We start from the raw sequence: 11,683 nt of genomic DNA, 5'->3' as shown, positions 1-11,683 counted from the left end.
CAGTGATACTTTCTCTCTCACACTTCTGGTTGTGTCACAGACACAAACCCAAAACATTTTCATGCATCTAAACTTAATGTTAGTAGAACTCCAAACTCTTTTCAAAACTCAACATATGAGAGCCAGATGTTAGGGCCAAGTAATAAAATCTCTATGGAATAGGAAGCAGGAAAGAGATAAATTCTCAAAGACACCTACATTTTAAAATAAATGATTGTATAAAATTTAAAAGCAGCATTTATCTGTCTTGATAATCTGGTATAATCAACCATCATGTGTTTTGCAGTCGCCTGTTTGGCCAAATGTTTACAAACTCACTCAAAATAATACAGTTACATTTTACTCATCATATTGATAAGTTAAGGTCTTAAATGTCTTCCTGCAAGTTTTCTCAGATCGGTGTGGTACGTGGACTGCAGTCTTACATACTAATACATTAAGTGAGAAAAACACAAAATAATCTGTAAATCTTCAAAATAACACATAGCCTACACTACTTCATACTTGATGTTTATGGTTAATGTAATTCTAGAGTAACTAGGTTTTTGGATATTTTAGCTTAAAACTTAGATTCATCCATGTAAAAGTTCAAAAAGTACTACAGAGGCATCTTACTGTCTGTCAGCCATAGGTAAAGACATGAACAGTGCAGTTTCTGCTTCATCAATCAATGGTAGGAGATACAAATGCTCTCTGAACCTTTTCAGGGGATTAAAATTTAAACTAAAAAGTCACATCTAAAAAAAAACATTGCCAATCCCCAAGTCATCCAGATAATGATGGGAACACTTGGCCTTTGAAACAAACCAAAGTCTGACACCACGGTGAACGACCAGGTGAAACATTCAGAGAGATGAAATGATAAACTGATAGTCACACAAACTTGCAATTCAACTGCAACATCTGTGAGAACTTCGGTAAATTAATTTCCCTTGGAAATGACAAAACATTTAGAAGAAAGTGCAAAAATGCATTTTTTGAACTTTTACATGGATGAATTCAAGTTTTAAGCAAATGTATCCAAAAACCTAGTTACTCTAGAATTACATAAACCATAAACATCAAGTATGAAGTAGTGTGATGGCATTTGATATCAGTTAATATGAGAATAATAAAAACTGCCTTTTCTAACCAGTTCTGATCTCAAATTTCAACTTTCCCGCAACAGTGTTTGATCAATGAAGATCATCTAGTTTTTAAAAGGCTTTGAATGCCTGCTCTGGCCTACAACTTCAGTCTAAATGTATGACTGAGGTATTTCAGCACTGGCACTTACATAAATGTTCATGAGAAAAATAATATGAAAAGAAGCAGAGAGAAAGACAGAGATAGAAATACAGATGGAGAGAGAGACATACAGCAGTGGAAATTAAATGTATAAATGGAACTGGAGCTACAAAACCTGAACAAATGGAACTTGATTTTTTTTTTACATCTTCATAACGCAAATATAGAAGCTTTCCTCCAATTTCAAAGTCAAGTTTCCTAATTTTATGAAACAAGTGAATTGTTAAAATTTGAGGCTTCTTAATGTAGATTTTTTTTTTTCCATTTTAAAAGTGCTAGATAGATGTCATAAAGACACTCATAGAGGTATTCAGATTGGACATGTGTTATTCTGGTGTAATAGGAGCTTATATGTAAAGATTTGCACTGTCAGGCAACTTCATTGTAACGTTGGTCTACAATTTCGATATGCTGTGTAATAATCAGTATAATAAGTATTTTGATTAAGTATGTCTCCTAAAACAAAGGGTGAATTTTGTATGAAACTGTGTCTATGGAACATGTTGCAGGCAGTTCCAAAACATGTTACAAAACTTTTGACACTGTTAAAGCAGTGTGAGAAGATTAAAACACTCTGAATTTGTAGTGTTAGGAATAGACCATTTCCAACGGTTTCCTTGATGACTGAGGTGTGGTATTTCTAACTGGCTCAGACACGGAGAATGATGACAATTGTGTGATAAAGATGTGACGATCACTTTCTGTTTCCTGTGTCTCTCAGAGCCGTGTTTGGGCCTCTGGAATATAGATCTCGATGCTGTCGGCCCGCTCTGATGCTGAGTTTTGCCGGAATGAAGCTGCACGTTTGGCCGCCATAAGGCGCCGTCTCGCCTCCAGTCTCTGACGGTCAGGGAGGTCCAGAGATTTCTCCCTTGTCACGCTTTTACGCAATGTCTTCTTTGGTACAGGAGGCGGGAGCTGAAACAATGACAAATACAATCAGTTTTCCAAACAAAAGATTTGAATGTGTTTGGTACTCATGGGTTTTGTTCCAAAACCTAGTGATCTGCCTATGGATGCAAATTTTTATCCCTAACAAATGCCAAAATTATTAAATGTAAGTTCTCTTACAACTTTCAGGCTACATTTACCAAACTTGGTACAGACCATCAGACTGTAGTTTTAAAAGCCCTCTAGCAAATCAGCTCTAACCTTCTTTACAGGACTCTCAATGAGCCTCCAATCATTGGACTTGATCTTCTGCAGCTCATTGAATTTGGAGGTAACGTCATCGATAGACAGCTGCAGCAGGTCCCAGAACCCAGCCAGGTCTTGAGAGGTGGGTCGAGGCATGGCGCTGGGGTCCTATGGCAACAAACAAAGATATGAAACACAATTCTTCATGCTTTTGTGATTTTTTTAGACTTGCTTCCACATAAGCTTTAGAAATGGGGTTCTTATGATCTCAGGGCTGCATTTAAGTGGAATAAGACTACTCTGTAAAAAAATGTTTTGCCAATTAATTAACCTAAAAAAAGTGCTTCATGTTGAAATAACTAATGTAGATTAACTGGTTTAAATCAAGTTAAAAAATGATTCAATATGACTGAATATGACCTGACTACATCAGGTTACATCAACAAAACAAATTGTTCAGGGTCAGATCAGCTAGGAATAGCTCCTTAAAGGGATAGTTCATCCAAAAATAAATATTCTCTCATCATTTTCTCACCCTCATGCCATCCCAGATGTGTATGACTTTCTTTCTTCCACAGAACACAAACAAAGATTTTTAGAAGAATATTTCAGCTCTGTAGGTTCGTATAAAGCAAGTGGATGGTCTTCCAGTCACTCTAGCATGTTCTAATGAAAACAAACCATTGAAGCTTGTGAACAGTGTTCTTTTGTAAACAAATTGAGCTGCACTTCCAGTTGTATTGCTCCAGTTCTCGTGTGAACATGCCAACATGCTGACGCCACACGAGAGGCTACGTGAACTGGATCCCCTAATGGACATGCATTGAAGTACGACAGGAAGTAAACAATTATAGTGACTTAAATATTGATCTGTTTCTCACCCAAAGTGATCATATGACTTTAGAAGACAATAATGTAACCACTAGAGTTGTATGGATTACTTTAACTATGATTGTCTGTGCTTTTTGGAGCTTTAATGTGCTGATCACCATCCACTTGCATTGCATTGACCTACAAAGCTGAATATCCTTCTAAAAATCTTCGTTTGTGTTCTGCTGAAGAACGAAAGTCATACACATCTGGGATGGCATGAGGGTGAGTAAATCATGAGAGAATTCTCATTTTTGGGGGAAATGATCCTTTAAGGTAACGACTGCAGATTTTAAAAAAAATAATTTTTACAGAGTATAAAGGCTTAAGGCTGACAGTATAATTTGCTAGTATAACCATTTAGTAAAACCATGCACCCTGATGTTACTTACTAGGTTCTGCTGACAAAGCCAGTAAAATTGCTGAAATTTCTGGGACATTAGGAGCTGTGCACTTCCTACAGCACTACGGATCTTCCCTAGGACTAACACATAAACAGGGAAAATATTAAATACATAACAAACATAAATATTTAACAACCATGAGAGTTAATGGTAAATATCTCACATGTTTAAACAGTATGCTGCCTGAATATATGAGACACAGATACACACACTCTCACACTCTCATACATTTCTTCATTTAGCAGACGCTTTTATTTATAAGGTTACTGATATGACTGTCTTCATCCCATGTGAGTTGTAATGATTTTAAACATATGTTTCAAAATTACAATTAATTTCATTAGGAGTAAAAGTTGTTTAAAGAGGATAAAATTACTGAATGCACCTTTAATAACTAAATAAACGTATAAAAAAAAAAATCATGATTTTGTCAGGTTATTTCTCACAAATGTGTTAGTTTTGCAAGCTTGTGTGAATAACACTTATATGACTTGTGGGTTATATTTCATACTTGTTTACCTTAAATGATCATTTAATTCTACCAAACAAAGAGTACACAAATGACTTTACCTTTATTTAACGTGCCATCTGGATTTCATTAATAAATAAATTTGCTGTAAGGTCTTTCTAAGAGAAATCTTTTTTCCACGATTGCCTCCAGAACTGTCAAAACTTATTTAAGGGAGATGAAGCTACTTGGTGAGCCTATTTTTCACCCTTTGTATTGACCATTTTTAATTTAAAAGGGAATCGTCATGATAATGTCCACTTTGATTAAAAAAACAAAACCAATTATGATAATGCTAAATGAGATTCAGGATAATATGAGTTATACAAGGAACACATTTCTGGTTTGGTGTCAATGAAGGGGTACTAGAGTCTTACTGATCGTGCTGTGGGAGTACATAGGACAAAAAAGCCATACAATTGAACATTTCTGTACATTGTCTCCCTCCATCTCTCTCACTGCTGTTCAGAGCTCTTTGCCATGAAAACCTGACAGATGTAATTGCTCACATGGCAGCACTCTCAGTGTGAGCCTCTAATAACCTGCAGCTCTTCAAACGCTTCACAGTTAAATGTGTCATTTCTTTGGATTCATCCTTGACACTTTTGAAACCTGGAGCCAAACTCTCCACCAAACAAATTTTATAATATAAGATTTAACAGTTCATGAAACTGAATCATTGGACTGCATGAATCCAGTTCACCATCCTTATATTAACTCACTTTCCTCTGACAGATCGTTCTCCTCTGCCTCTCCTTCCAGCTCTTTGCACCATCCCTCCATCTTTTTCGTTTCTGTATGCAGCAGCTGCATGAACCAGCTACCATCCCGTCTGCACGAGGGTGACGCTCTTCCCGAATCTGATGGTTGGGGTGGCGTCACGGTAACCGCTACCGTTGAGATGGGTTCCCGTGGTGAGGGCTCCAGCCATGGCTCAGGGCTGCACTGGGGACTCGGAGGCTCAGTGGGGGTGCGGTAGTCCTCGCGGTAGCTGAAGAGGCCCTGTGTGCGTACGGTCCGTACAGCGCCGTACTGCGTGGGAGTGCTGGGCTCGCTGTGCCGCTGGAAACCACCGCCAAACTGAAGACCTTTATCCTCCATCACAGGAAAACCTTCCAACTCCAGATCAGCCTGAACAGCGGCTGTGACACTGTTAGACCGTTTGAATCGCCCTTGACTGTATCAGAGACAAATAAAGAGAGAGAAAGAGAGAGAGAGAGAGAGAGAGAGAGAGAGAGAGAGAGAGAAATATCTCAAATAAGACTAACAACAATATTTGACATGTAGCTGCTTGTACTTCCAAATACCCACACATTCAACCAGCACACACAGAGATAAAACAGAGGTGCAATATATTTACCGTCTCTCATCTTCCACTTGAATCCCAACAGACTGATATTCTCGAGAGCCTTTACTTTCACACTCAGAATCAGTTGCTGCTTCTACCTGCAAGAGCAATGACACAGACACAGACCTCATTCCTGACCATCCACATCCATTCACTGACCATACACAAAAAGTATTTTGGAACACCAAATATACAATACACTTGTGTATTTGCACCAGAGTTATAAAGCAAAACTACAACGGAATTAATTAATAATAAAAAAATGTTAACTGAATAAAACAAATACTAACATAGCTGGTAAAAAACTGAAACTTCACTAAAATGAATTTTCATAAATCCTAAACTAACTAAAATAAAATAAAATAAAATAAAAATGAACTTAAACAACTTTTTGTTACACAGTATATTATAAAATATAAAACCTTTACATCCTGCCTTTACAGTTTAACATATTTAAATTATATCAGTTAACGCATTAACTTTGGCAGCCCTAAAATAATAATAATAATTAAAAACAAGCTAAACTGAAAGTAGAAAACACTGAAGAAACTAAAAGTAAACTAACAGTCATAGAGTGAACACCATGAAAAGTAATGCCAAAGTGAAATAAAATACTGTAGAAATAAAAACTAAATGAAAAAAAAAAAATCTAAACTATAATAACTATAATAAGCTGTTATAAACCATAATAAATTAAGGGATGGTATTGATTTCTCAGAGGCAATTATAAGGGGCATTTTGACCTTAGAGGGCATGTTTTTTTATTTAATTATTTTTATAACATATTTTCCCTCACAAACCACTTTATATACATTTGTACATTTAGCAGCATTCACCTTAGAGACAGCAAATACACATATCTGGTAACTACTGATCATTCTTGTGCCTAAACCCATAACTGTAATAGAATTGTATTAAATAAATCAAATATAAGATAACAGATAAAAACAGGCATTCTTTTTGATTGCAATGCATTTTTTGACCCTACATTTTAAATATGGAGGTATTTCAGCTGCCTTTTAGCACAGAGTCTTGGTTCATTTCTGTCCCTAATGCACGTTATTGCAATAGCCTAAAGGATCTGTTCTGCTGACCCAAATGTTCCATTTTTGGTCGCACGTCAGACTTACTGACATCACAGTTCTGCTCTTTCACAACTGAGCACTTGAACAAAATACTTTTAATTCATGGGCATTTTACCCTTTTATGGGATAGCACAGTGGAGAGCAACAGAAAAGTACTGTGAGAAAAAGAGATAAAAGAGTGGAAAATGACACTGGCAAGATTTGATCATGCATCCCCATGTGAGCACCACAGCTCAACATGTCACAAGCTTGTGCATTCACCACTGCACCATCTTGAGAAAAATACTTAACCCTAAAATGCTCCAAGAGGACATTTAGCAAGTGGATAAAAACCACTAATTTACAGAAACACCGAGTGCTGTGCCACATGCACATGCTGAAAAATATCTCGTAAATGATTTATGAACTCTGAAATAATTAAAGGGTGATAAAAGCTCAGTCTGATGTTCCAGGCGGAGTTCAGAAAATAGATGAGGATAAAAAAGCTCCAAAAACAGTTCACACACACACATACAATCACACACAATCACCCTCGCACACACACAGTAACCTAATACATAATGTAAACAGTGCTATCCAAATATTATCCAAAGAAGAGAGGTGATCATGTGATTTGGCCCTACACTATGGGAACAAATGAGAAGAACTTCCATCATATTTTCAGTAAAAAAAATAAAATAAAAAAACCCCTGAACATTCACAGTCAGAAGAGCCACTGTAGTAGAAGGTGGAAAGTCAAACCAGGAGTTAATAAAGGACAGAAGGCATTACAGTGAAGTCTTGCCCTGGCTCTGAAAGAACCTCTTGGATTAACTAAATTGTCTAAAAAGCAATATCCTCTCAAAGTGAAATGTGTCTCTAAACAACTGTGAACAAAGTAATTTTTACTGTAGATGTTCCTGAATTTCATCCTGTTAGATAATTAAACAGCTATTTTTGACAATTAAAGCTGCGAGATAATAAAAAATATCTGTAGCAAAGGTAGTTATACTTTATTCACAATTGTAATGTGGTTGAAGTGATAAATAAGCTCAATCAAGTAAAAAAGGCATTCTGCAATAACTTCAAAAAATGAAGGTCAATCTTTCAGGTGCATCACAAAAGACGTTCATCTCTTAGAAGTGGTCTGTCCCTGATTCAGCCAAGAACATCAAACTATGAAGACAGTGTGACTCAAGCATTGCAGAAGGACAGGCAATGAAGGGTGACCTTAAAATCAGAGAACAAGATCATTCACATCACAGAGCTGACAACTGGGTGTCCCTGATATATTGGTCTGGCAGCTGAGAATTTAAAGAAGCAGACAGGGTGAGAGTAGGTATTCTGTTTCAGTGAGTCAGACTTTTAAGCATGAAAGAACTAGGGCCACGGTTACTTCAGACTTAAGTCAGTCCATCAGGATTTTGGCCTGTTGAAAATTCCTTCATTCCACAGTTTGATGATGAGCGAATCCTCAGTGTGCTCTGGGTTCCTACACAGATACATTTCAGTATCACGGACAGCGGTAAAAAAATTAAGGCTGCTGCTACAGTGTGTATGAAGGAAGTTTCCTTGAGGTGAAGATGTTGAAGTCTTCATTGTAGTGTAGCAGTGACATCAAGCACTTCAGATTTAGCAAAGTCAAACTGAACGCCAAATATTTTACAATCAAACATTTTATGAAGTGTGTTAAATGGTTTTCTGCCCACAATGCAATTGAAGTTGCTCTCCTCATGTAATTAATAGCCCTAAAAGTTACTGTCCTTGTAATAATGCCTTAAAAAGTTCTCAAAGGCTGACACTCTTTATAATTCTATAATTCTATATTTGATGACCATTTACTCAGGGTGTAGTTACCCAAATGTTGCAGCGACACCATATTGTGGACACTTGTTTGCCTCATGCTGATGGTGATGTGGTTACTCTAATAAGATCAGGATGAGTGGAACACCTACTGTTCTGGAATACACTACTGTCTATTCTATCCTTTTTAGAATAGGCCATCGAAAAAACATTGGTTGAACAACTATTTAAATATTAGGGGAGGGGAACTCCTATGGTGGTTCTGGCCCTGTTGTGAAGATGGAACTGTTTTAAAGATGGAAAGTGAAGGACAATCTTATGCACCAGCCTCGCAGATCTCAATCCTGCAGAACATATATGGCACTTACGGGAAGAAAGAGTCAAATAAAAAAATGGGCGGAAACGTCGTTGGATTTCCTGTACAAGTTAAGTTCAATCGACAGCATTTATGGCATAATGTTGATCATCACAAAAATTACGTTTGACTCCCCATCGTTTATAAAATGAAGTAAGGCACTTTGTATGGATGTGAATGGGGCCAGTTCAAAAATACTAAAATAAGCATAACATAACAATAAATTACGCAAAATTATGTCACAATATGTAAACATTATACATGTTAACATGACTTTAGCATGATAAAATCTGTGTCAAGTTATATCCAATTCCCTGGGTTACAGTGTTTAATTGTCATGAGAATGAAGTTGTAATTTTGGATATACAGTTGAAGTCAGAAGTTTACATACATCTTAGCCAAATACATTTAAACTCAGTTTTTCACAATTCTTGACATTTAATCGTAGAAAACATTCCCTGTCTTAGGTCCGTTAGCATCATTACTTTATTTTAAGAATGTGAAATATCAGAATAATAGTAGAGAGGATGATTTATTTTAGCTTTTATTTCTTCACATTCCCAGTGGGTCAGAAGTTTACATACACTTTGTTAGTATTTGGTAGCATTGCCTTTAAATTGTTTAACTTGGGTCAAACGTTTTGGGTAGCCTTCCACAAGCATCTCACAATAATTTGCTGGAATTTTGTCCCATTCCTCCAGACAGAACTGGTGTAACTGAGTCAGGTTTGTAGGCCTCCTTGCTCGCACACGCTTTTTCAGTTCTGCCCACAAATTTTCTATCAGATTGAGATCAGGGCTTTGTGATGGTCCCACCAATACCTTGACTTTGTTGTCCTTAAGCCATTTTGCCACAACTTTGGAGGTATGCTTGGGGTCACTGTCCATTTGGAAGACCCATTTTCGATTGAGCTTTAACTTCCTGGCTGATGTCTTGAGATGTTGCATAAATATATCCACATAATTTTCCTTCCTCATGATGCCATCTGTTTTGTTAAGTGCACCAGTCCTTCATGCAGCAAAGCACCCTAACAACATGATGCTTGCAAGCCTCACCCTTTTCCTCCAAACATAATGATGGTCATTATTGCCAAACAGTTCAATTTTTGTTTCATCAGACCAGAGGATATTTCTCTAAAAAGTAAGATCTTTGTCCCCACGTGCACTTGCAAACTGTAGTCTGGTGGTTTAAATGTAGTTTTTATGGTGGTTTTGGAGCAGTGGCATCTTCCTTGCTGAGCAGCCTTTCAGGTTATGTCGATATAGGAATCGTTTTACTGTGGATATAGATACTTGTCTACCTGTTTCTTCCAGCATCTTCACAAGGTCCTTTGCTGTTGTTCTGGGATTGATTTGCACTTTTCACACCAAACTACGTTCATCTCTAGGAGACAGAATGCGTCTCCTTCCTCAGTGGTATGATGGCTGCGTGGTCCCATGGTGTTTATACTTGCGTACTATTGTTTGTACAGATGAACGTGGTACCTTCAGGCATTTGGAAATTGCTTCCAAGGATGAACCAGACTTGTGGAAGTCCACAATTTTTTTCTGAGGTCTTGGCTGATTTCTTTTGATTCTCACATGATGTCAAGGAAAGAGGCACTGAGTTTGAAGGTAGGCCTTAAAATACATCCACAGGTACACCTCCAATTCAGTACACCTCCTATCAGAAGCTAATTGGCTAATTGTCTAAAAGGTTGACATCATTTTCTGGAATTTTCCAAGCTGCTTAAAGGCACAGTTAACTTAGTGTATGTAAACTTCTGACCCACTGGAATTGTGATATAGTCAATTGAAAGTGAAACAATCTGTCTGTAAACAATTGTTGGAAAAATTACTCGTATCATACACAAAGTAGATAGTCCTAAACGACTTGCCAAAACTATGGTTTGCTAATATTAAATCTGTGGAGTGATTAAAAAACTTTGTTTTAATGACTTCAACCTAAGTGTATGTAAACTTCTGACTTCAACTGTAACCTTACACAGATACGGTTGGTAAGCAATATTATCACACTAAAATCATGCTAACATGTATAATGCTTATGTCTTGTGGCTATACTTTTGAGACAATGTTTATTTTAGCATACAGTAGTATATGGACTGGCCACATTCACTTCAATTGTAAGAGCCTTACTGTAACAACGATACTTGATTGTTTTTAAATAAAGAAGGGACCAGTTGAAATTATTTTTTGTGCAGATCAACATTATGCCACGAACACTGTTAGTTGAACTTGTATTAAACCCAGAACATTCCTTTAATTAAATCAAATATGTGGTTGGATGTTTTGAAAATGTGCTAAGTTGTACAAAAAAAAAACAACAACAACTGACATAACCAGGAATAGGTGGATTGTAATCAGCCGACTGGTACAGGCAGTAGCGGTTCTAGCTTATATGGCACCCTGGGCGAAACCCGCTTCAACACGCCCCCAGAGTTGTTGATCGTGGGGTGGTCTGTGTGGGTGCCTCGTGCCGCCCCCCCCCCCCACTGGGTCCAGGAAATGAGTTCCAGTCAGAATGGAAGAGGATAAAAAAGAAGACAATAAAGGTGACAACTCCCAGCTCTTCTCTTCCTGTTTTCCTGAAGAATATACAGACGAATGACGTCAGCCACTTGCCTGGAAATGATAAACCCGAACTACCAATCACTTGCCTGTCACAACTGAACACTGGTCACAAACAAAAAAACTTCTCTGCATCTACCTGGAAGGCTGCACCAAGACTTTCTACTGCATGACGAATTAAATATACAGTACACGGGAGTTTCACTTAGTTTAGCAGTGATACAGTAGTGTTATGAGGCCACATACACACTAAGCTAAATACAGTTGTCACTCCTCATCTGAGTGCTTCATACCATGCTATACACCCACACAAAGTTATTTCACAGTTATTCATGGTAGT

General features: G+C 37.4%; 1 protein-coding gene across 1 annotated transcript in view; it reads right to left on the bottom strand.

The window, feature by feature from the left end:
- Window positions 1–612: 612 nt before the first annotated feature.
- The window catches only part of dlgap2a (discs, large (Drosophila) homolog-associated protein 2a), a 142,095-nt gene continuing 131,024 nt past the window's right edge, over window positions 613–11,683 (bottom strand). Inside the window, exons 10-14 of the mRNA XM_051646068.1 lie at window positions 5,567–5,652; window positions 4,929–5,383; window positions 3,687–3,778; window positions 2,440–2,592; window positions 613–2,205 (exon numbers count right to left, since the gene is read on the bottom strand). Of these exons, the coding sequence (XP_051502028.1) occupies window positions 2,005–2,205; window positions 2,440–2,592; window positions 3,687–3,778; window positions 4,929–5,383; window positions 5,567–5,652 (987 nt within the window). The 3' untranslated portion in view covers window positions 613–2,004. The remainder of the gene's footprint in view (window positions 2,206–2,439; window positions 2,593–3,686; window positions 3,779–4,928; window positions 5,384–5,566; window positions 5,653–11,683) is intronic.

This window comes from Myxocyprinus asiaticus, chromosome 20 (assembly GCF_019703515.2).
Source record: "Myxocyprinus asiaticus isolate MX2 ecotype Aquarium Trade chromosome 20, UBuf_Myxa_2, whole genome shotgun sequence".
NCBI classification, from domain to species: Eukaryota; Metazoa; Chordata; class Actinopteri; order Cypriniformes; family Catostomidae; genus Myxocyprinus; species Myxocyprinus asiaticus.
The sequence above is the reverse complement of the archived record's forward strand: the minus strand, read 5'-3'. Positions and strand labels throughout refer to the sequence as shown.